The 25,201-nt window shown below is 57.1% G+C and overlaps 1 protein-coding gene across 3 annotated transcripts in view; it reads left to right on the top strand.

The window, feature by feature from the left end:
- MAD1L1 (mitotic arrest deficient 1 like 1) overlaps window positions 1-25,201 on the top strand; it is a 313,129-nt gene that overhangs the window by 10,424 nt on the left and 277,504 nt on the right. For all 3 annotated transcript variants that reach the window (XM_013047748.2, XM_004776342.3, XM_004776343.3), the window contains exons 5-9: window positions 87-211; window positions 1,024-1,105; window positions 2,008-2,138; window positions 2,225-2,339; window positions 3,953-4,014. In XM_013047748.2, the coding sequence (XP_012903202.1) occupies window positions 87-211; window positions 1,024-1,105; window positions 2,008-2,138; window positions 2,225-2,339; window positions 3,953-4,014 (515 nt within the window). The remainder of the gene's footprint in view (window positions 1-86; window positions 212-1,023; window positions 1,106-2,007; window positions 2,139-2,224; window positions 2,340-3,952; window positions 4,015-25,201) is intronic.

Raw genomic sequence — 25,201 nt, forward strand, 5'->3', positions numbered from 1 at the left:
GCATTTGTCCGTGGGTGTGTGGGTCAGGAGCCAACATCTGCATATGCGTCACAGCCTGTAAGCAGCTGTGCCCCCTGCCCCTCCAGACCATCAGCACGCTGAAGGGGAGGGTCTCCGAGTTGCAGTGGAGCGTGATGAACCAGGAGATGCAGGTGAAGAGCCTGGAGTCTGAGAAGCAAGAGCTCAAGGAGCAGCTGGCCTTGCAGCACAAGTGAGTGGCTGTGCTGGGGTAGGGCCCTGTCCCGGTACCAGGTGAGCCTGCTCGAGGGTCGCCCTGGGTCCAGTCGGCCTGAAGCCTTCTGGGGCCGATGCTGAGCTGTGTGTCCGGATGTTACTGGTGCGGGAGACCGTGAATGGAAAGGCCCGGACTCATCCTCCTGTGCCCTCTGTGGTCTGAGCACCGGCTGACCATGTGTGCTGTCCACACTGAGCCTGGACAGATGCCCTTCCGGTCTGTCCTCCCTATCCATAGGCTGTTGGCTGCCGGCGTAGGGGCCACTGAAGTGAGGACAATGAGTGTTTTAAATGTTCTGGGAACAACACTTAATGTTGTTAGTGACTGGGAGCAGTCATTTCTTCCCTCCCTGGGGACTGGGATGCCTGCTTGCAGAGAAGCAAAAAGTGAGGCTTTAAAGGCTATGTGGGGCACCTCTGGGGTGGGTGGGCTGTGGGGCTGTCCAGGCGGAGGCCACGTTTTGAGCGCGCATGGAATTCTCTTTCAGTGATCTAGGCCTTTCCCTTCACAGGTGGTGTCCTAGGAGAGCTTTGGACTCTCCTGGGTGGGGTTGGGGGTGTGGCGGGGGGGGCGGTCACGGAAGGGCCCTCGTCTGTGGCCCTCTTCTGTGCTGGGGTGTGCAGCAAAGGCGAGGGAAGAAAGTCTACTTAGCCAGCACCCCAGTCTGAGGAGACCGAGGCCACAGTGCTCTGGGGCCTGGGGCCTACTCAGGAAAGCCTCCAGGGTGAGGGCAAATGCTGGCTTTACCACCTACTCTTTCTGCACATGATGTGCTTTTCTCTCGACAGGAAATGTCAGGAGGCTAATCAGAAGGTTCAGGAGCTCCAGGCCAGCCAGGAAGCCAGGGCCGACCAGGAGCAGAGGATCAGGGTGCGTTACTCTGTTTCAGAGTAGGCTGTACCTGCGGGATGTCCTGGTGGTGGTCTCAGCTATCCTGCCGCTTTAGCTGGGGCTTGCTTGGGTGTCCAGGGACCATGAGTGGCCCGTGCCCACTGTAAACTATTGACACGGTTGCTCATCTCTGTGTGTGCCTTGCCTGTGCTTGGGGCTGGGGCTGCTGCCCCCCACCTCCCTCCAGCTTTGCCTTCTTGTCGGGCCTCCTGGCTCCTCCTGCCTCTGCTCGCTCACGTGCTGTTCTCCTGCTCTGGGGCCTGCCCGGCTCTGGCACCTCACTCCTGCTCAGTCCTCTGGCCCGCCTGCCAGAGTGTGCTTGCCTGCGTAATGTGGTGCCTGTTTTTCTTCCAGACCTGATGTGCAGAGACCTTATCTGTGTCCTGTGTCACCTTGTGCATGCTGCTTGACCCTGTACCTGGCACAGAGCTGGGCCCTGTTAATGTTTGTTGACTGACTGATTTGGTCCTGATCTCATGCACTGAGCTTGTTCAGTGACTTGTCAGTGATGGATGCCAGCTGTCCCCAGTGTGTCTCAAGGGGACTGCAGATGGCAAAGGAAAGGCTGTCGTCAACATGGAGAAGACTTGCTTGTTCCACGGGTGCTAGTGTGGCAGGAGCGGATCTGGCAGGGGAAGAGCGCTGTGTCTTACCAATGTGTTTATTTAGGGAGCTTTGGCTGCCTGTCCTCGGATAGGTGTGCACCAGGGCCCCAGCCCCGAGAGCAGGGTGGCACAGAATTGTGACCCCAACCTGTAACACCATGTCGGGGGTGTCCCTGGAGACCAACACAGACGTGGCACAGGGGTACACCTGGTATTTTGGAGGGGGGCTGGGCCACAGTGGTCAACTTTGTCCCCTCTGTCCCTGGTCTCATTCAGGATCTGGAGCAGAAGCTGTCCCTGCAGGAACAGGATGCCACAGTCGTGAAGAATATGAAGTCGGAGCTGGTGCGGCTGCCCAAGCTGGAGAGGGAGCTGAAGCAGCTGCGGGAGGAGAGCGCCTACCTGCGGTGAGGCGGGCACAGGCTGGGGCCAGGCTGTGCTCTTCCTCTCAGGCTTGTGGGATTTTGAGGGACTTTGTTTCTGTCCCTGCCAGGGAGATGCGGGAGACCAACGGGCTGCTCCAGGAGGAGCTGGAGGGGCTGCGGCGGCGGCTGGGACGCCAGGAGAAGCTGCAGGAAAGTCTGGTCGTCCTGCAGCTGGAGAAGGAGGTGGGGCCTGGGGGCACAGTGGGCTGTTCCTTGTGGGTGTCCTTTGTCTGGGGGACCTTGGGGTTTCAGTCTGGCATTCTGGTTCCCCCACCCTGAAATGTGGAAGTGCTGGACTGGTGTGGTGGGATGAGGAGTGGCCACAGGATTGTGGTGTCCCGTGCGGACGCTCACGAGCCGGTCGGCGGTGGGGAGACTCGGCTGGGTGAGCACAGGGGGCCGGTGGTCATGATCTCCATGTGGGTGGGGGACACAGGGTGGGGAATCAGGTGACGTGGGGAGGACCCGACCCCCTTCTCCCTGCGCACATGGGGGCGCAGAAGCTCTGTCTCGCCCAGTGCACACGAGGGACATGGGCACTTAGCCTTTTGGCCTCTGGCCCTGGGTCCTGCTGTCTCGTGCTGCGTCACTGACAAGCCGTGGGCCCTCTTTGTTTCCTAGGTGGTTGGGAGTGTGCTGGTAGCTGCTTGCACTTGGCCAGACGGGCAGCCTGTGGCCTCACAGGGTGGGAGCCGAGCTCCTCTAGGATGCTGGCTTACATGTGAACTCCACCTGAGGACGCAGCTCCAGACCGAGCAGTGTTTCCTCTGGGCAGTTCTGAAATTGGTTAAGATCCGGTCTCCAGAGTCACGCTGCCTTGCGTGAAATCCTGCCATGAATGCTTGCTGGCTCTGTGACCCTGGGCAAGTTACCTAACCTCTCTGTCTGCCTATGTAATGAGGAGTAACGGTGTTTGCCCTGCAGGGTTTTGAGGGCTTAATGAATTCACGTCCCCTGCTTCAACTAGGCCTGGCCCTTGGTAGGTGGTCACTGAGCATTGGCTCTAGTGACAGAGTTGTTCACCAGCCTGTGCGCCGCATGTGAAAGGGCCATCGAGTGACTGCATGAATGCAGTGAAGCCAGCAGGGCGCTTGGCCCGGTTGGAGGTGGGGCAGGCCAGACAGAGATGCATGGTCCTCGCGCTGACGTTTCTTATGTCTCTGGAAGAGGTGGGGAGGACTCTAACGTGGGACGTGGGTGAGCGTGGGAGAGTGTGAGATGCAGGATCAGGCAGCCCCACGTGCAGTGCCAGGTGGGACATGTCCCACCTCCTGTTCTCCTTGCGGGAGTCCCCGGCCCTAGTCGGCCATGTCTGCTGAGAGGAGCGCGTCTGCCCTGGGGGCCCGGTGTCCCTTGGAGCCCCTGGAGCGTGGGAGAGGCAGCACATTCCTGTGGTTTCAGCACTCAGGTCTGCCCTGCTGTTTTTATGGGAGCAAGCCCAAGGCTCTTTGCCACCCCTGCCCCCACTCAGTGGTGCTTTGTGCGCTGAGACTCTGACCTGACTCCATGGGATGAGGAACGGGCGAGGCGTTGAGCCTGCTTGTTGTGGGAGTAAGCCGTTGGCTCCTGAGTGGGCTCGGGGTGCTCGGGCGCTCAGCTCAGAGATATGAGCAGGTTCTTCTGAGGGATCAGGGAGATGTAACATCCTCCTCATCGCCATCACTTTTGTGGGAGGCTCCTTGGTCTGGGGACTGAGGTGGGGTCGCGTGATGAAGGGATCCAGGTGGCTGCAGAGGCCTTGGGAGGGAAATACTGGGGTTACGGTGCTCTTAGCATTCACCTCCCTGTTTTTCCAGAAGCTGCTGGCAAAACTGCAGAGCTGGGAGCGGCTGGAGCAGACCACGGGCTTGAGCATCAGGTAGGTGGGGGTTGGAAGTGCCTCGGGGTGCTGGGCCGGTGGGCATGGCTGGGAGCGCGGCCCTGGCTCCCTGGCATTGCCAGAAGCCACCCTGCTAGAGTCTGTCGGGGCGGCTCTGGCCAGGGATGCTCAGGTCAGATGAGGTACTTACACTGTTGGGGTGGAAACGGGACCGAAGTGACCCTCTTGCCGAAGTCCTAATAGCTTCTTTATTTAAGGTCGGCTGGCAGAGCGCTGGCAGGAATCTGATAGCCCTGGGGTGTCAGGCTTTCTGAAAGGACATCTTTGTGGATGCTGAGGGAGTCATTGCTTTCAGGATAGGCTATTCCTTTTCGGCAAAAACAAGCAGTGGAGATGAACTGGGTTTGGGGGGGCAGAGAGAAAACACTGTTGTGGAGGATTGTCGTGCCCTGCAGGTCCCCGCAGCAGCTTCGGCTCATCTGTAAGCTGCTGCCATTGGGGGGACAGCAGGAGGCGGAGGGGCCGTGGCGGGGCTGCCGGGTGGGCAGCTGGGGTCTCGTTCCCAGTGGGCAGGACGGCCAGGGTGGGCAGCATTCCACTGCCGCCTGCCCCTGGCCCCACACGTTCTGCTGTCCGTCATTCCGAGGGCTTGCTGCCCCTCTCCTTCCAGCGTGGTTGCCTGTCTCTCGGTCCCCAGGACTCTGTGGGTCTGCTGCGGACTGGCTCTTGCCTGTAGCTTCATCATTGTGTGGTGGTTCCAGTCTGGGAGAGGGCTGGTGGGAGATGAGTCCTTGGAGCTGCGGTGTTTCAAGAGCCTTTTGTTTTGTCTGCTTGGGTGATATTAAGGCTGTAGCTCCTCGGTTGTCTTTCATGTTGCTCTGGGCAACTGGGCCAAGACTGAGAACCTTCTTTAAAGAGTTGTCCTGTGATGACACGGTCCTGCTGCTGGTTCTGGACCCTGTGGCAGTTCCCGTCAGCATTATTCCGTCAGCATTATTGACTCCATCGTGCATCCCTTGAAAGTGCCTCCTCATCGGCTCTGCATGGCTGAGCCACAGGACAGACGAGGCTGCTGATCGTGCTTGAACCGCACCTGCGGGGCCCAGGCTCTTGGAGGGCCAGCCCAGCAGGGCCTAGCTGCTCTGTGCTTCCTCATGCTCTCTGCACTTATTAACTCACCGGAAGGCTTCCGTCCTGCTCCCGGGGAGCCTCGTCAGAAGAGAAACCTCCCTGATTTCTTTCTTGTGCAGGAGATCAGAGGCCCACGCATGCCCGATCAGACCAGCTGCTGGCAAGTCTGAACGCACAGCATGGGCCACAAAGCACGCAGCATCAGTCAGGCCTGGGGCTGGGGCCCAGCTGGCGGCTGTTTCTGGCCCGGAGGGGAGGTGCAGCTACTCCTCGGTCCTTTGGTCTCACTTCCAGCCTGAGTATGGCTGGCGTGCAGGGCGCTGACTGCCAGCTGGGGTGGGTCATCTGCCTGGTCGCCTGCTTGTGTGTGTTGTGTGTTCAGTGGGTGGCCGGGCCCAGTGAGGGAGAGGAAGAGGGGTGTTGAGGCCCTTTGGGGTCGGCCATAGGAGAGTGGGCTATGTAGAGCAGAGGCTGGTGTCTCTGTCGGCCCCGGGCTAGGGTGCCCCTCTTCAAGTCTGTGTCTGGCTCTGGGCTGGTTTTCTTGCTGGGAGTGCAGCGCAGGCCTCACTGTGCGTGTGGGGAGGGGCACAGTCCCATGCTGCAGAGCCGTCCCTTCCGAGGGGCCGGAGGCTTCTGGAGAAGCGGGTGGGGCATCCTCGTGGTCCTGGGCTCCTGGCAGCTGTTGGGGAGGGATCCTGTCGGGGGCAGCTTTTCTTTCATGTGCTTTGTCACCTGTTCCTGGTCCCTTCCGGGGGCACTTTGGAGACCCCGGCTCCTCTCCTTTACCCCTATATCCGCACTAGGGTGCTCCAGGCAGCAGGCAGGCTGCCCCGCCGACGTGAGTACATGTGTCATGTAACAGTTGGTGGATCACAGACTTGTGTTTTCTCTGTCGTCAGAGCCGTGTGGAGAGTTGGGTACAGATGGGTCAGCCTGCTGGGCACTGGACTTGCGTCTTACATGACCTTGAGTGCTACGAGGAGGAGTTTGGCTCTCCTTTTTTGCTGAGTTTTGGGGCAGTTAGAGATTTCTGTGCAGGGACAGTGACTTGTAGGAGCCCACATCTTGTGGGATTGAATATGGAGTGGGAAACATGCAGAGGGAAATAGGGCACAGGGAAAGGTTGGGGTCCCTGCAGGGGAAGCGTGGGAGGGAGGGGTGGGCATTGGTTAGGAGCTCTGAGACTGCTGTCTGGGTGGCTGGAGGTAGAACTGCCTGCAGTGGGTCCAGGATGGATGCCCTCCATCACCCTTGCCACGTTCCGTGTGGCAGAGGACGGGAGGACTGGTTCAGACGGTGCTGAGTAATGGCTAGATGTGTGTCTGTCCCCCGTGTGGCCCTCGTGTTGTGGGGGGTAGCTTGTGCCTCATCTTTCACACCTGTTCATGGAAGGACTTTTCTAGAACATGGATTTCTTCCCGTGGAAACATGTTTGTGGGTGTGTCCTAGTTCAGGGGTGCGCCCCCCCACCAAAGCACAATCAGCCAGGGCGATGGCAGTGGGCTGGAGTGCAGCAGATGCCCTGGAAGTAGGGGCTGGAGGAACAAGGTGAGCCTTGTGAGCTGGCGGACTTGAGTCTCTTGGTGTTTAGGCCAAGGCGTTGTTGTCACTTTGGGACTGAAAGCATTCACTTGGCATGTGTCATGACCGCAGGTCCTGGCCCACGTCCAGTGTTTCCTGGGCTTTGAGGGCTGCCACCACTAGGTGGCACCCCTGCCCCCATGATCCTGATCCCTGCACCTCGATAGCTGCAGGGTCCCTGTGGATTTCTGGCCCCACACTTGCTGCCTGCCGCTCTTCCTGGTCCTCTGCCGCTCTGTGTGGGACTTACATGCTACAGCTGGGGCCAGAGGAGCAGGGGTGTGAGGGCACCTGTGGGCTGCTGGCTGGCCCCTGTTCACTGCCCTGCCTGCCCCTGGTGGCTGTCCTACATTTAACCTATTTTCCACTAGCTTCTTTATCTTCCTTAAATGCTTGGTGTCTGTGAGCTTCTGATGTTTCAGACCGGATATTCTCTGCACAGGCTATCCTCTGTGCTCACGGCTGTGGCATTTCGCAGATTCTCAGAGGGCCCTGTAGTTTTACAGAGAGGTTGGGAACAGAGATTAGGTCTGACACCTGGAAAGACCAAAACCCCCTGGAGTTCTTGACTCTTGTCACCCTTCTCCCAGTTTGGGTTTTCCTAGGCCCCAAGGAGCCCAGGGGTGTCAGGAGAGTTGGGTAGAGTTAGCCGGGGTGGGTCAGGCCATGTAAACCAGTAGGGAAGCCCCTTGGCTCTGTTCTCACCTGCCATGCAGGCTGGTCCACCTGGAGGTTGCTGGATACCTGTCTCCATCCTGCAGGTCACCTGGGTTGGAGACAGGTGGGCCTCAGGACTTGGAGAGTCCTGGGTGGGAGGGAATGCTGCTCTAGGCTGGGTGGGGTGCCATGCACCTGGGGGAGGCTGCAGTGGGGAAGGGAGGGTGAGTGGGTGTGATGCTTGGATGTCCTTATTTCAGGGCTTTGAAAGGTGAGTGAGGGATTTGGCAGCAGCGCACAGAGCGTGCCCAGCTTTGGACAGCTTTGCTCTGGGTGCGTGGCCTGGTGGAGAAGGATTTGAAGGTGTTCAAAGCGGATGCCAGGAGACACTCTCTGCATCCGTGTCAGCGTGGATGTGACTGTCTGGGGCACCGGAGAAGGAATAACATGGGGGAGGGGCAGGGGCAGTAGAGCAGAAGGGGCACCTGCTGCAACATAAGGGCACATCTTTCAGAGCGCTGGTTCGTGTGGTTCGCTGTGGTAATAGGTTTGGGGGAGCACACTGTTTCAGTAGTGCAGAAGTTTTGTGAGAGCTTAGCACCCTTGCACGATGCAAACCTCCAAGCAATGCAGGAGTGGAAGGGCCCCCGGCACAGTTCCCGCCGACTCTGCACTTGCATGCCCTCTCCCCGTCTGTGGCAGTGGCCATGCAGGCCAGGGCAGAGGTGGGAGGGGAAAGAAAGGTGTGTAGTCGGACAGGAAGTAGTAAATCTGCCTGTGGTTTGAGACAAGATGATCACCCACACAAGAGAGCTCAAGGACTTTCTGAAGGGCTACCCGGAACTGGTAAGCCTAACAGGCTCGCAGTTACAGAGACAACTCATGAAGCTGGACTGAATTTCTGCGTACTGGCAGCCAGCCACTGGAAGTACATGCCGCTGACTGTGGCCTCAGAAACTTGATGTGCTTGGGGGTAAATTTGATGAAAACCTGTATGTTGTAAAGTATAAGTTCTTCCTGAGGGATACTGTGCTCGCGGAGCGGAGGAGCTCGTGTTGTTGGGGTGCCAGTTTGCTAAAATTGGTCCGTACTTCCAGTGCAGTTCCAGCCTAAGTCCCAGCAGCTTTTTTTGGTAGAAACCAACAGACTGATTCTAAAATTTTATAGGCTTGTTCGTGAAAAAAAAAACAAGGGCTTACAAAGGTTGATTTCAGGACATGTTATAAACCATATTGGTCAAGGCAGCATGGTAATGGCATAAGGATAGACATACACATCAACAGAAAAGACTAAAAAGTTCAGGAATAATTCAAAAGTATGGAGTCTGTTGGTCTCCATGAAGGTGATGAGATAATTCAGCAGGAGAGTCAGTGTTCCACAAACGGTGCTGAGGCAGTGGGATGTCTGTGTGGTCAGGTCCGGATTCTTGTCTCTTAACGTGGGGCATGCATCTGCCTCGGGTGAAAATCAAGACTTCTGGAAGATTAGGACACAAAAGCATGCACCAAAGATGTCGAAAACTTGGTAAGTTGGAGTTCTCTAAAATAAAAAAGTACGTTTGTTCTTGGAAAAAAGTTACAATAAAGAAGAGGCAAACCCTGTTCTAGGAGGGAGAAAGTACATGCAGTGTGTGCAGAGGCCTGATGGGAAGATTTGTATCCAGGATTTGTGAAGAATTCTTCCGAGTGAACTGGACAACGGCCAGTTTTTAAAAGCTGGGCAAAAGGTGTTGAACAGACAACTTTACAGAAGAGGGTCCGCGGACGGGAGGGAATAAGAACGTGACACACGTTCCACATCGTCGTTGTTCAGCGGTGCAGGTGAAGGTCACATGAGGTACTGCGGCTGGCTCAGTAGAGTGGCTGGGATCAGAGGGAGGCCACAGCAGGGGTGAGGGTGTGAGCAGTGGTGTCGTGCCTTTGCTGCAGGGGCGAGGGGAGGTCAGCCCCTGGGAAGCACTTGGGAAGGCAGCCCCAAGCACTTGGGAAGCTGTTTGGCTGTTTCCATTATGTTTATGACAGAACCTAGCAGTGGTATCCTGGGTTCCTAGTCAGGAGAAATGAAAATGTGATCTCAAAAAGACCTGTCCCTAAATGTTCCCAGTGGCCTGATTCCTAATGGCCAAAATGTAGGGACAGCAGGCATGTCCATCAGCAGGGGTGTGGGTTCATGGAACATGGCATATCCCTGGGGTAGGCCAGACTGCTGTGCGTGCACACAAGTCCTGCTGATGCCAGGTGCTTGAAGGCCACACCGTGTGATGCCCTTTATTTGGAATTTTAACAAAGGCAAAACTGACTGTAGTGGCTATCAGGTGATTGGCTCCCCACATCTCAGGTTGGGACATGATTGGAGCTAGAGGGGTCCTGACGTTGTGCCAGAAATCGTGTGCCCTTGGCTGTCACAGCAGCTGCTTGGGTGTGCATGTGGTCAGTCACGCATCCCACCTCCATGAAGGGGACCCGTGGACGATGGCAGGCTAGGGAGGGGCGCTGAGGCATGCTTTATAAAGCCTTATATTTTGGGTGGGGCCCACCCCTATGCTCCTCACCCTGCCCGGTCCCCATCACATGGCCCTTGTGCCCAGTATGCACGACTTGTCAGAGAAGGGGGCCCTTGGCTCCTCCAGTGGGGGGCACCTGACCCCGCAGTCTGGGCACCGCCTGGCACATTCTCATGTGGCAAGCTCTGACTCGGTGCTCAGTCTGGGTCCTCTATACCTCGTCACTCGATTTCCACCGGTACTTCTGCACCAGCAGGGAGCTCTACTGAATTGAAGGGCTATACAGTGTAAAGTGGACGAGCTCTGAGTGATCTCAGGCCCCTGGAAACAGGGCCTCATTACTTGGACAAATTCTTAGAAGTAGGTATTTTTTTTTTTTTAATCTCAAAAGACATACATGTTTGTAACGGACAGATGGTGCTAAATTGCCCTCCAAAAAGTGCTTTATGTTTCTGTCCTGGCACACGAGTGGCATTACTGGGTTTGGGCAGCATGCTTTCCAAGCGTGGAGCCACAGCACAGCGAGGAGGGCAGGGACCTCCAGTGGGTTGGAGTTGAACAAGCGTGTTGAGCAGTTTCCACCCGGGGGGATCCTTACTGAAGGGGTGTGGAATGCGTGGTGAGGCCCTCTGGAGTCAAGCCTCTCATCTCATGGAGGAAGCAGTTTGCTGGTAGCGGGTGTGCCTCTGTGATTTGGCTTCTTCCCCTGTCCCTTTGTGCCTGGATCTGGCCTGGTTTCAGTCCGGCTGGGAGGGCGTGGTGCCTGTCAGGCAGCGTGCAGCTTTGATGGGATTGACGGCGCAGGGAGGGGGAAGGGTGGACAGGTTTTGTTGAAGCCTGGTGTCGGTGTCCCTGAAACTGGCCGGTCACCTGCAGTGAGCACAGGAATCAGCTGCTGACTGGGCTGCTTCCCAGCAGCACTTGTTTGCTGGCCAGGGGAGTGGTCTTGGGGCCTGTGTCCCATGGTGGGTGAGGCCGGGCACATGATTCCTTTTCTTTTTTTTTTTAAATTGATTTATTTATTTTCAGAAAAACAGTATTCATTATTTTTTTCACCACACCCAGTGCTCCATGCAATCTGTGCCGTCTGTAATACCCACCACCTGGTACCCCAACCTCTCACCCCCCCCTGCCACTTCAAACCTGATTCCTTTTAAGAGAGCATCTCATTGACCAACCTGGACTCTTTTATGGCCACAGTCACTATGGTCGCCACTTCTGATCCTCTGGGTGTTGGATCCGTCAGTACACGAGGTGGTGCTGACTATCAGGAGGGTGGCCAGGCTATCAGACACCTTGGTCTTGGTTTGGTTTCCTCTGGGGTTCTGGAGGAGGAGGAGGAGGGAGGCGAGGGCTTCACCTTCTGGCCTCCTGTGCTGGCACCTCTGTGACCTCAGCCATGAACCTTTCTTTTGTTCCACTGCATGCTCATTTGTCTGCTGAGAGCTGTCCTCCTGCAGCTCGGCCCCAGAGAGGTACCTTCACCCGCCCTTGGCTCTCCATCAGGCCTGTGCCCTGGTGTTGTGCTGGCTTCCAGCCCCAGTGGCCCCCAGAGGTGTGCAGGTGGCGGCCGGAGGCTTCGGAGTCCATCCCAGCCCCGTGCCACCCTGTGGAGGCCAAGGGGAAGCAGGCGCTCCCGCGATTTACTCTTGGCCTTAAGTAGCCGGTTGTTCTCCTGGTGGCTGAGCCCCGGCTTCTACCTTCACGTGTTTGATTTCTTTACTGGTTACCTGCCGTCTTCAGTCTTGTGAAAGAAGAGCAGGGGCTTGTCTTCAGAGGCCCTGGGGGCTTGGAGGGTGGCTAGCCTTTGTGAGCACCGGGGGACTGGCAGCCAGTAGCATTTAGTAAGCGTTTGGCTGTCGTGAGGGTGTTAGGACTGCTTGTTCCTGTGTCTTTCTGTCTGTGGTTATTGTGACTTAGGATGGGGCCCCTTCTGGCCTGCTTGGCCTCGGTGACAAGGTGCCTGTATTGTTCATGCTTTTGTGTTCCGGGGGGAGTCAGAAGATAAGTGTAGCAGAGAGCTCCCTGACAGCTGGCTTCCTTCCGCTGCAGCCCTGTCTTGGGCCCCGGGGGAGCGGCCCCTGGCTGTGCCCGGCTCCCCAGTGAGGTTCAGATGTGAGTCTGACTGGCCAGTGCCTGCTGCTGCAAGTGGGTGTGTGCAGCGAGGTGTGGAGGGAGCGGCATCCCTGACCCCCCACGGGCCCAACTGTGGCCTTTCCAGAAGCATGCGGGTGGGCCCACACGAGTCGGGGCACAGTCCTGGCCCCTCTGTCTCTGTGTGTCCCATCCCTGCGGGGAATGGAAACAGGGAGGCGCTCTCCCAGAGGAGCTCTGCCCACTCTTCAGGGGCCGTCCCCTGCATGTGCTCGCTGGGGTCCCGAGGATGATGGGGCTGGTCCCAGATGGAAGGGCGTCTGTGTTTTGCACTTCTGGCTCGGCGCTTGAAGCACTTCGGAGGGCTTTTCTCCAGCTCTGTAGATACGGCTCGTCTACTTCTGTACCTCCTTTTAAATTGGTTTTAAAAAGTCTAAAGCCAGATAGCAGAAGGATTTAGACAAATTAGGCTCTGCTGGGTTCTCAGGGGATTATGTTGGAGAGAGAGGAGCAACTCTGTGTCTGGTTTCTGTGGACTTGGAGAGGCTTTACTGAATTCCTCTTGGGAGTGTGGGAGGATCTGGCTCTCCCTCATCAATGCCCCCACAACGCCCCCACCCCATCAGTGGGGAGGGGCTGCAGCCGCAGCTGGAGGCCTCTGGAGTAGCCTTGCCTGTTTTCCTAGCAGCCCCCATGGCCTTCGGAGGCCCTGGGGCTGCCGTGTTGGGCAGGCTGAGGGGAGCAGTGGGGGCTGATTACTCGGGTAGCATTAGCTCTGGGCTTCCTCACCCAACAGCCTTGGATGTCAGCTTTCTGGCTGTGAGGAGTGATCACACCCGGTTAAGTGCATGGGGCCTTGAGCGCTGATGTCCTTCCTCACGGTCAGTTTCATTCATGTCCGAAGCTAGAGGGCTTCTGTCCTCTTGGGCAGAGCAGGTGGCTTTCAATGTTGAATTGCTGGAGTGCGGGGTCAGGTGGTGGGCACACCTCAGTACTCATGCGTGGGTGACTGCCTGGGAACACGGGTTCTGATTTTGCCAGCACGAGCTGGGGGCCGAGGCTTGGAGGGTGGCCATCCTGGTGAGCACTGAGTGACTGGGAGCCCATGTGTCCATGAAGCAGAGCCCCAGCAACAGGGCGGGTCCATGTTCTTAGAGGCCAAGCAGAATTATCTTTTATTTTTATTTTTTAAAGATTTTATTTATCCACTTGACAGAGAGAGATCACAAGTAGGCAGAGAGTCAGGCAGAGAGAAGGGGGAAGCAGGCTCCCCGCTGAGCAGAGAGTCCGATGCGGGGCTCAATCCCAGGACCCTGAGATCATGACCTGAGCTGAAGGCAGAGGCTTAACCCACTGAGCCACCCAGGTATCCCCAGAATTACCTTTTAAAGAACAGATGCTGGCTGTTGTGTTTCTTCAGCGAGGTTCACACTGTTACCCTGTGCAAAGTCCAGACCTCCCTCCCTCCCCCATCCTCAGCTGTGCCGTTTGCCTTTGGGCGCCTCAGGGACAGAGTGCCGAGGTGTCACTGGGGTCTCCATATGGTACATGCGGTGGCTCTGGCGCCACGCGGGCTTCAGGCCCCCCGGTCAGGGGGATGGCGTCCGGGCCCGTCCAGCAGACTCTTCTCAGACCTGAAGTGTGTGTGTGTGTGTGTGTGTGTGTTCCCCTGGGGATGGGGATGAAGCAAGGGAAGGAGGAGGAAGGCATCCCAGTGGCAGGGGGACCCGAGCGCCAGTGTGGGTAGGTGCTAGAGTGTGGACCGGGATAGAGGGGGCATTGGCGACCACCCGCACGGATTCGGTGCTGCCGGATCAGAGTCTGCATGGAGCGGAGGTGGGACCAGGAGGCATTGTTCTGGATCCCCTGCTCTTCCTTGCTTGACCTGCCTTGGGTCCTCCCTGGGCTGGCAGGTGGCACTGGGCAGGAGTAGAGACCCTGGGCCTGGAGCAGGGCCCTGGTCAGTGGTTCCTCCTGTCCTGACGTCTTCACCAGGGTTTAGTTCCATGGAGGCTGTGGTGGGCTTGTCTCCAGTGGCCTCGGAGTGCTCCCCGTCCCCTCCTGGTGGAGCCAGGTGCGTGGCCTAAAGTTTGGGGACTTGGCACTCTGTTTTAAAGTACTTGCCACGTGTGTGCACATCCTGCATGTCCTGTATTGGGTTCCTCTCGTGGCCCTGGGTGTTTTTCCCTGCAGAATGTCTGTCATGGGAGCTAGGAGTGCTGGTGGGGGGAGGTGTTTTGCTGGGGGGGCAGTGGGAGAGTGGGAGGAGGAGGTGAGTGGGGGCAGTGGGAGAGTAGAGGGGGTGGGAGAGTGGTCTGGGTCAGCCTTCTTGTTCTCATTCACCAGGCCTTAGTCTGTAGAGGGGAGACAAAGGCTTGCTTTGTGAGGCACCATGGCAGTGACACTCCACAAGAAATGGACGTGTCTTTCCCTTCCTTCTTGGCTGCTGACATTCACAGATGAGACAGTCGAAGGCAGGAAGGGTGGGTGGATCCTGCCTCCCCCCCCGCCGCCCACATATAGCTTGGGGAACTGTGCCGAGGCAGGTTGCCTTTCCCCGATTGTTTGGGAGCAGTGAGGGCTGTCTGTCTGCAGACCGAGCGTGGCCTCTTCCATGTGGCTGGTGCCATGGAGTTCCTGTCCTGGGGCTTGGAATTAGTGGCCCTTCCAGAGCAAGGGCCTGGTTTTCCTGCCCTGCCCGGTGTCCCTTGCTCATGGACTGTGTGTGGGCTGGTGCCCGAGGGCCCAGTGGGCAGGTGGCCGCTGAAAGCAAGTGTCTCTGTACTTCTCAGTCACACCATGGTGGAAGGAGGAGCCTCTGTGGCAGAGGGGTGTGTCCTGTGGACCACCATGGGCTTGCGACCTGGGTCGTGTGCCCACAGTTTGCATCTAGCATTCTTGACCCTCCATTGAAGAGCACGTGTTCCCGACTGAGGCTGCTCTACGGGCCTAGAGGAGGAAGCCTTCGCATGTGCTCTCGGGTCATCTGGCGTGTCTTGCTTCGGGATGGCCGGCTCTGGCTGGTCTGGGCGTTGGGGCTTGCGAGCAGGCCAGCTGCTTGGGCAGCAATATGGCTTGGGGGCAGTCAGGGCCCTTAGCTGCAAGAGCTGGCTTGGCTGCAGGAAGCCAGGGAGGGCAGAGTAGGGAACGGCACGGTGCCCGCTGGACGGGCCACCTCCACCCGTCTCAGGGCCCTGCAGCCTTGGGGCTGCCGCGGCACACGCAGGCGCACGCGTGCAGACGGTGCTGGCAGACTCCCTCTCTCCTTCCACCCCGCTCCCAGAGTGGGATGTGGGGTAGGCGCCGGCAGGGAAACCCGCCCACTGCCCTTTGTGGGGAAACTGCCTGGGGAGATGTCATTCCCCTGTCATTTTTACCCTCTCTCACTCAAAAGCGAATTCGGGTCGGGCTAATGGAGTACAGAGGTGTCCCTGTGTGCGAGAACACGCATCCAAGGGTGTGGAGGGAGCGTGTGCAGAGGGCAAAGAGGGAAAGGACACTGTTGCCATGAAGCTGAGGGTGAGGGGTGCACGAAATTGCCACCCTAGGCCCTCTGCCTCCCTTGCTGTGGTACCTGGAGGCTCCTGGAAGTCTATGGAAATAGGGAATCCGGTGTCTGTGGGATGAGAACCAGCCAGTGGCTGAGTGCTGTTAACACTCATTTCTCCTCCGAGGGTGGGGACTTCTAGACTGGTGACCGCAGTGACAGTGAGGGCCTGTAACGGGGCTTGGGGTCCAGGGTAATGGCCTGACTCACGTAAATGATAAGATTGGCTGTCAGGCGGCTTTCTGTGAATAGCATTTTGTTAGAGACCTCTGCAAATCAGGGAGGAATGGAAGGGAGAAAGCAAATGAAATTTAAAAAAATTGTTTTAGAGCAGGCAAAACTGTCCCCAAGGTCCCAGCACGGCGGTTGCCTGAAGTTGGTGTTGAGGGCTTGGCTGGGGAGGGAGCAGCCAGAGCCCTCCAGGCCATGGGGTGCCGTCTCAGTAGGGGTGTGGTCACGGTCTCGTGTCAATGTTCTGTGACCCAGGTCTTAGGTGCAGTTGTTATGAGGTAAAATTGATGGTATGAAACAGGTGTAAAACGAATGGAGTTGGCGGTGGCGAGTGGGTGCCCAGTGAGGGAAGCATGGGTGGCCGGCCCTGGTGCGGTTGTGGGTCTGTCGTGCGGTAGCGGTCACTCTGCACATGTTTGCAGTGTCCTCTCATGAAAGTCTGGAGTCTTTGCCGCTGGCTTCTTCCTTGCGTTCTCCTGTTTCTTTTCGGCCTCCTCCATGTGCCAGAGGCCCAGGCTCCGGGTCTGTGGCAGCTGGCTGCCCTCCAGGAGGTGCTCATATCGGGAGTTGTTGGAAGGATGAGGTCTGGGAGGCCACATAGGGGCTGCTGGCTGCGGCGCAGCAGGTGTGCTCAGGCCGAGCCAGCCGGGAAGCCTGAGCCCACTCTCGCCCCGGAGAGCTGGCTCTGTGCGCCCGCACTCTCCAGTCTGCCTTGTGGAGCTGGTGCCGTGCTGGGTATGGAGGGAGCCCCAGGCCGACGCCCCCTTGAGACAGGCTGATTGTGCACACGTGTCCACGTACTGCTTCTCGGGTTCGACTCTGAAGGCTGTCGTCTTGAGCTTCCTTTGCTGCCGTGAGCGGGCACACGTGTTGGTGGAGGGGCAGTAGCACATGGGGACGCCAGGCAGCTCTGAGCCCAGAGGCTAATGCCAGGGCAGGGGGGAGTCGAGTCTGTGATTTCCGTGGTCCTCGGGAAACTGTTGTGGAGCAGCTGGTGTGATTTCAGATCCTGAGGGGCTGGAGAGCCTTGCGTGAACAAACACTGTGTTCGTGTGGCTCTGTGGTCTGGCTCTGTGGTCGGAAGACGTGAGCGCTGGTCAGGAGGAGTCTCCTTGTGCGCCGTCGGCCGTTGGCTTCCTTTCCCAGGGCTGCTGGTGCTGGTGGCTCTGGCGCCTTGACACACACACACCCACACGGATGCCCCCCTAGCTCCTGTGTCTGCCAGCACCAGTCCCGGTGAGCCCTGGCTGCGCCGACTCAGATGCCCTGGTGTGTGACTTGCTGAGAGTCTGGTTTCTTCAAGGCACTTGATGCTTTGTTGTGTGGTGGTCGTGCAGTCAGGGGACAGCTTCAGTGATGGCTGGAAGGGCTGTGGGGCTCTGGGTAGCTGTGCCTCGATGGTGGGGCTTGTTACAGGAGCGCAGGACCCTGGAGGGCTGGGAACAGAGTGCATGTGGGGCACTGGACGACATGCCTTTTCTCCACCCTTAATCTTCGAGTCCCTCTACCTTGGAGGAGATGAATCTGTTCCAGACGGCTTGCTTCAGTGATTTTCATTAACTCTACGTCACAAGGCCCGTGCTCAGGATGTCTGTTTGTACTGGCCAGTGGTTCCATCTGCTTTATCAATCTCTTGCCTGGGGAGGGGCCCCCGGAGCTCTTCTCAGAAGCTTTCCTCCTGGACTGTGTCAGGCTGGGTTAAGTGCAGTGGGGCTCTGAGGCTGCAGGTTGTCCTTGCCCAGTGTCCCTGCTGTCATGCTGGTCTTGAGGTGCCCATTGTGCATGGGCGCAATGCACGGTGCCTTGTTTGTGCACCAGGTGTGGCCTCCCTCGCACACACTTCTTGCCTCAGAGGATCACACAGATAGCACGAAGGGGCAGCTGGCCCTTGGACAGGGGTTCCTGCACTTGGGGAGGCATGGTGGTGTGGGGGGGCCTGGCCCAGGGCAGAAGTGCTATGGGAGGCGGCAGGGCAGGCTTGGGGTGACCTCTGAAGGCAAGGGTGAGTGTGCCGTATAGGACAGAGGCCATGGGCCACTGAGCAGGCCGATGGACAGGGAGGACAGCCGGCCATGACAGGTTGGCTTTGCACGCCAAGGTGACTGGCTCCGGTGCGGATCAGGAGTTCCACAGGGACTGTGGAGCTGAGGCTGGGAGACGTCCTTGGCATACAAGACAGGAGATCACAGCCCTACGGGGGGTTGGGAGGAAGGGTGCGGGCAGATGGGGCAGAAGCAGGGATGGGTTTTGGCCTTTAGGAAGGGAGAGCTGTGGACTCTGTTGAGGGCGTGTGCTTTTGAAATACCCAGGGGGGGATCGTCACGTGTGCGCAGGTTTAGATTTGAGAGCTCACTCGGGCTCCCTATCCTCCGGCCTCTTCCAGACCTCGCCATGCCAGCCGAGGGAGCAGCTGTGGGTCAGGAACAGAAGATGCCTGGGCATCAGGGTGTCTCTCTGGTGGGAAGGCAGTGCGGTAGAGGGTGCTTGTGGGCTTGCCCAAGTCCTAGCTTCCTTGTCTGCAGAACAGGGGTGGCAGCCAGGCATTGACAGGCAGAGCCAACGGCATGTGGTAGGCAGCAGCATAGGTCTGTCCCTGTACCCTGCCTGGGGACCGTGATAGTGGAATGAACACATTTCGGGACACATTGGACCCTGAACATCCTGGGAGATGGGATGGCAACTTTCCTTGGGTCTGCCTGTGCTGTGTCTGTATGAGAACCTTGCCTGTTCTGTCACCAACCTATGTCTTTGCAGGTTAGCGACACCAGAAGGGTCGGGGTGGGTCACAGAGTGAGTGGGCCCATGGACTGGTGTGGGGCTGTGGTTGTGACATTGGTAAAGCCTCTGCCTGCAAGCATGGGAGAAGAGGTGATGGGACTGTGGTGGAGTTCTGTGCTTCTAGCAAACCCGTGGGATCCGCTGGTGTCCTGCGGTGATGTTGTGAAAGCATGGACCTCAGTTCTCAGCACGCAGCTCCCGCGGCTCTGTCTTGAGTGGGGCGTTTCCTGCGGACTGGTGTGTACGTGCTTGTGAGCCTGTCTGTGAGCCTTGGGGCAACATGGCCAGCTTTGCAGCTGGATGAGAGGCATGGGCTCCTGGAGGCCTCTGGGTCCAGGAAGACATGGCGGGAAGCCTTTGGAACATGGGCTGGGCCAACGGGACCCGTCCTGTGAGTGGCAAGCCTACTACTGACCTTCAGGGCCCTGATGTGAGCAGGTTTGCAGCTGTGTCTTTTCTGTGAGGCTCTGGGGGCCTGACCTAACTGAAGGTCACACAGAAAACAAATTCGTTGCTCTGCAGACTTTGTCCTCAGTGTTATGGGAGCTGTGCTAAGCAGAGTGTCTGGGTGGCTTGAGTCGTTGGCTGGTTTAATCAGAGCTCGGTGATAGAGATTACTGTCTGCTGCAGGCTCTGAGGGGGTCAAGGAGCTGGTCCTTCCTAAACATTGGCTACCTGACATGGCGGTTGGCAAGGTGGGGATTGGTGTCTCTGGTTTCTCTGGAGACCCGAGCCATCCTGTTAGGAATGAGATGGGGAAAGGGGATGGGCAGGGCCCTACTGGGTCTCTGTGGTGGTGAGGCTGGATCCCTCCTACGACAGCAAGGCCTGTCTTCTTCCCCTTGCCTCACGCTGCGTCCTACAGATTTTCCTTGCCTGTTGCCCACCTGGGGACAATGCCTGAGCATTTACGGCATGCCTGGCTGGTGCCGGGTGCTGGGTGTCTGAGTCCTTCCAGAAGTGGGCAGGCCGGTGCACAGGTGTGTCAGGCACGGCTCCTGGGAGGGGCGGTGCCTGACCTTCAGCTGAGAGGTTGGTAACTTTCTCTAGGTAGGGGAAGTGGCCAGCGCAAACCCACTTAAGCTGGAGGGACCTGGCGAACTTTGATGTCCTCCGGTTCCAAGTGCTGCTGGCCAGTGTGTGGGGGCCTGGCAGAGGCCCATGAGCGGCAGGGGTCAAAGGAGGTGTTCTGGGTCCTGTTGTGGAGGTTGGACTTAGGTCTGTGGTGGCAGGGGGAGTATCCGCTGTTTGGTAGGAAGTGCTTCCTTTCTGTGGCCTCTCCGTGGCCTCTCCTTCCCTAAATTCTGAGACACGGTCTTGGTCCTTGGCTAGACTCTGCCTGTAGATGTCTGTGGGGTGGGTGGTCTACTACAGGTGTCCAAGCCCTGTGGCACGGCCCCCACGGGTGCAGGGGGACAGTCTGCTTCTGAGCACAGAGCTGGCAACGGTGGTCGAGTTGTGTGGGCATTTCGAGAGTTGGGGTGGATGCAGGTGGCTTGAGTGCCAGGCCAGGTCCTTTCCGCTGTGGCCGCTGTTTCCTCTGCAGGTGAGCGCCTGTTCCCTGCTGACCCTGTCATCTGTTGAAGAACTGAGATTTTGGGAAAAGTTAATCACGTACTCCTCTGCGCCTTTGTGAGAGGCTATGTTGTTGGGCAGATCTCATGCTGGTTCTGGGGATGGCGTCACGCAAGCCAGCCTCTGCCCTCACGGTACGAGGACAGAGAGCTTCAAACAGAATCGAAGGGGAGCCTCTTGAGGCTCAGAGAGGAGAACTTGCTGCAGCAGCATTTGGCAGAAGTGCTTGACTTAGTTGGAGTCAGACCTTGGTTATGTCTTTGCCGGGTTTGAATAATGTTGGTGGGCAGATGGCCAGACGTTTTTCTGGTCTGGAAATCCGTGGCTGATGAGGCTCCAGAGCCTGTTTGTGTCGAGACAGGCTTTGCTCTGAAGAGGGGCTGACCTTGCCGACAGGATGGCTCTGTTGGACCTGGGGCCACCCTCGAGGGGTCTCCTTGGAGGGTCTCCCTGGAGGGGCCGCCTAGGCCAGCTCCTGGTTGCTGTCTTGGTCACGTTCCACTCAGCTCTGGATGAGGGGGGCCCACCATTATCCCCACTTGGCAGACGAGGAACCAGAGCTTCTGGGGGGCTCACTGGCCAAGGTCACGCAGCACGTCTGTGCCACCCTCGTTGGGTTGCCTGGCTGGTCGCAGTGCATGGTGGCCACTGCCCTCCTTCACCGCTGCCCTCTGGCTGGCCACGTGGTGCTGTGCCGCTGGACCCTGCGTCTCTGGGAGCTGAGCTGCCTGCTGCTGGTGTCTCAGGCTTCTTTTGGGGTGCTGCCCAACTACTTAGCCCGAGGAACACTCGGCACAGGCGCGCGTGCTGCCCATCAGCCGATAGCAGCTCTTTGAAGCCCTATGGCTCACAGACGATCTTTGGCAAAGAAGGCCTGCTCGCCGTCTGGAGGGCTGACCTCCCTGCCTTTGCTCAGGGCTCAGCACCTTCTGGCGGCTGCTGGAATTTGCCTTTCAGATGGGGGAGACTCTGCGAGGTAGAGGAAGACGGTAATTATTTGGGAGAGGAAGACGGAACTTTTGGGGGAGCAACATGACACTCTTCTGTTCTCGGAGGCGGCTGAGTTAGAAGATTAGCAATGAATTTTTTATTACGTGCAAACTGCTCTCAGTTCCGTGGAACTGAACCGGCCTCCCACAGCAGGCGGTGGGGGAGCAGACTTACTTCTTGTTTGGTTTTTCAGAGCACTGCCGTCTGTCAGCTCTTGAGCTGGTAGGAGATGTTCATGAGCCTGTGCGGAGGCCAGTTTGACACACACGTCTCTGTTTTCAGGCTTGTTCTCTGGTTCCACCTTGCCTGTGGGGCAGGGGTTTGCTGGCCTGACGTCTCCTGAGTGCACTGCCCTTCCCAAGGAGGGCGGTCACATGTTGTCACTGAGAGCAAGTCTGGCGCTGCACGCGGGTCTCAGAGTAGGTGCCTCTAACCCAGAGCTCATTTGTTCTGGGCTCATATGGGAAGGTTGGAGTTGGTTTTTTACTAGCTTGTGAGCTGAGAGGACTCACCAGAAGCTATTCCCGAAGTTTCTCTTAGTTGGGGCATCTTTTCTTGGTTACTAGTGCTCAGCCACAGTGTCCTAGGTGTCCCAGAAGGGGCCACGGCTCAGCTTGATTCTTGGATAGGACTTTCTTGAAGTTCTGCTGACACGACCTGGGGCTGGTCTCGTGAGTGCAGCACAGTGATGGCCCGCTGCAGGCTCGCTGCCGTGTCCCACGTAGGGCCGCGATGGCCGCGTTGATCGCGTTCCCGGGGCTGTGCCGGCCATCCCTGCCACTCACTCACCTTGTCCCTGGAAGCCACCGCCTCCTCTGCCCCTGCCTCCCACTTGGCCCATCTCCCACCCAACGCAGGGATTCCCCATCGTACAAGATGTACTTTCTCCTGTTTTGCCCATTTGCCAGGCTGGTTTTCTTGATGGAATAGCGGGTGCCTGTGCAGGAACTTGATTTTGCTGATACTGGTGGTGGGCCGACTGCGCCCGGCGGCTCTAGCGTGCTGACCCCTGCTTCGGGCTGTGGGGTGGGTTGACCGGCTCACACCCCTGCTTGCTGCTTTCCCTAAGGAGTGTGGCAATCTTCTTCCTCCTTGTTTCTGCTCTGGGAGGATCCGGTCTTGGGACGTGAGCTGCGTTGGCATTAGTTAGTGGGAGTGGCCGTAGCATGGGCTTGGGTATGCTCTGGCTCTGGGTGTGCATCTCGTGTAGGGAGGCCTTCTCAGGGGCCTGGGCTAAGCCACACTTGTGTCTGTCTTGCCAGCTCTCTGGTGGCCCCGAGTTCCCAGGGGCAGGCGTTGCTGCCCATTCCATTCAGCAGCTGTTTGCCGAGTGATCACAGCGTACAGAGAGATCACGGCATGCAGAGAACGAGCTCAGTGTGGTCCCCGCACTGCCCCCCAGCAGAGCACGGTCACGGTTCGAGGGGCTGAGAGGGAAGGGTCTTGAGGGCTAGGGTAGGAGGCTCTGCCTGTTCTAGGAGGGGAAGCCCTCTGCAGGGGAGGCGGTAGGCCACCGGAACTGGGCTGGGCATGTGTCTCAGCTGCCTGATGGCTGGATGCCGTGGGCCGCGAGGCCTCCGCTTGGACCCCAGGAGTCTTCAGAACTCTCCTTCGTGGTACCTCATCTTCCTGGCTGCCCTGTCCTCCTGCGCCAGGATGGGCCGCCGCCTGCTCCTCAAGGGACGTGAGCCGTGTGTCTGCCTGTATGGCAAGGAGTTGCTTTTGTTTCCATCAGAAACACGAACCTCGGTTTGGAGCGCTTCCATTTACTGACAACCCTTGCCAAATTAATTTTATTTAATTATCTCCCGGGGCTAAGCTTGAATACATTTTGTGTTAAATTCACATTTTTTCCCCTTTTCTAAACGAAATGGACTTAATATCCTTGTTAAAATCTGATTAAAACTAAAATTGAGTTTTTTGAAGTCTGATTATCCCATGAAATGGAATTTTTAAACGTAATTACGGATGGATTTGCATATACTTTTCAGCACCATTGAAAAGAAAGTTGAAATCATTTATTAATGACATCTTTTCTGTCATTTCCTTGGGGCATGACGCTCGTTCAGGAGCGAGGCAGGTGGAGGAGAAAAGCTCCCCTTCTCCCTGTTCTTTCTCAGAATCTGTTGTAAACTTTCTTCCTTGGAGAACCTGTTCAGCGCCCCAACTGTGGATTGGTAGTTGAAGGACGGGTTACCCCCATCCTAATTCTGGATCACATGCATACTATTAAAAAAAACGAAAACCAAACACATTTCATAATCACCTGGGCAAAAACATGGGATTTCCAGAAGCTACCTCCTTATTCTTTGAGAAACCCCACTATTTCAGAAAGGCTCGTTTCCTGTGTTGTGCCTGGACTCTGAGCAGCAGCTCCAACCACATAGCTGACAGCCGTCAGGCCTGCCTTACCTTCAGGTGTAAGGAACAGCAACACCGGCTCTCCCCGCAGGCTGGCCCCTCCCTCAGCGCTCTGGGGGGCTGCGGCCACAACGGGTACCCGGGTACCCGGTGGCCTCGCAGGGGCCCCAGAGCACAGCACCGCAGGAGGCCATGGTGATGGGACGGAGCAGGGAGCCGGGGCGAGGCAGAGAGCCGTGCTGCCCAGTGGGGATTGGCGCTGCTCGTGGTAGCTCTGTGCAGATCTGTGCTAGGGCTGGGAGGGATTTCACATGATCTCAAGAAGCTGGGGATCAGAGTCTCTTTGGAAAATTGCCTGAATTTGAAAGCGCTGCATGGGCTTAGTTAGCGCCATCTGGGACATCACCAGTGTACAGCCCGGGTCGGTGGCCCGGGGTGCAGCCTGTGTCCCAGCCGTGCCTCCTGCCTCCCTTGGTTGGAACGTACAGACCATACGGTACACACGGTACACACGTATGGGGCCGTTCCCATACGTCTGTTCCTGGGTGAGCTTCCTTCCTCCCTCCTTCCCTCTCCTCCTCTTGCCCCTCCTCTGCTCCCCTCTTCTCCTCCCCTCTTTCCTCTCCCCTCCCCTCCTCTGCCACTCCCTCCTCCTTCCTCCAACCCTCTCTGCCCTTTCTCCTCTGCCCTCCCACCTCTCCCCCTACTCTGTTCCCCCCTCCTCCCCTTCCTCCTCCTCTGCTTCCTCCCTCCCCTTCCTCCTCTCCTCCCCCTCCCCCCTCCACTTCCCCATCCCCGCCCTGCTCTGCTCCCCCTTCCTCTGCTCCCTCCCACTTCTTCTTCCTTTACCTTCCCCCCTTTTTACTCTCCAGTGGTTATTATACTCATTTCAAGTCACAGGAAGGGTTACTTTCTTTTTTTTTTTTTTTTTTTTTTAAAGATTTTATTTATTTATTTGTAAGAGAGAGAGAGTGAGAGCGAGCACAGGCAGACAGAGTGGAAGGCAGAGTCAGAGGGAGAAGCAGGCTCCCTGTGGAGCAAGGAGCCCGATGTGGGACTCGATCCCAGGACGCTGGGATCATGACCTGAGCCGAAGGCAGCTGCTTAACCAACTGAGCCACCCAGGCGTCCCGGAAGGGTTACTTTCTTAATTTGCTTTTTATCTGTAGTTATTTTTTCATTCCCATTCTTATTTAATTCAAGTTTTTGAATGTACAGAGCATTAATATGTTTTAGACTGCCAAAATTCTACACAGAAGCAGATCCAACGTGTTTTCCATCCCATACCCATCCTGTTCGAGTCTTCCCTTTCCTGGAGGTAACCCATCTTATTTATTTTTTCCTGCTGTATCCTTCCTGTGTTACTTCTTATAACCACTAGGAATGTGTGTGTTTTCCTTTCCCGTTCTGTCACATAAGGGTAATCTGCTGTATTTGCTCTCTGGCGCTTTGCTTGTTCTGTGTGATGGTATCTGTTGAAAGTCCCTACATGGTCAGAGAGAAGACCACCAATGTTCTCTCTTCTTGTTGGGACATTAGTCCTCCGTTGTGTGTGGGCACCACACATGGTTTATCCAAGCCAGTCTCCTGTGCTGAGATGTTTTCTGATCCTTGGCAGTTATAAACAATGCTCTCATGAATAGCCTTGTTCGTGTGCACTGATGTTTACTGGTGTTTCTTTAGGGTCAACTGTTAGATTAGGATTGTTGGGGGAAAGGATATCTGTGTCCTCTTTGTGCTTTTATGTTCTAAGTTTGTAGAATTATTTTGTAGTTAAG

Source organism: Mustela putorius, unplaced genomic scaffold (assembly GCF_011764305.1).
Source record: "Mustela putorius furo isolate JIRA1106 unplaced genomic scaffold, ASM1176430v1.1 tig00000139_pilon_pilon_pilon, whole genome shotgun sequence".
Lineage (NCBI taxonomy): Eukaryota > Metazoa > Chordata > Mammalia > Carnivora > Mustelidae > Mustela > Mustela putorius.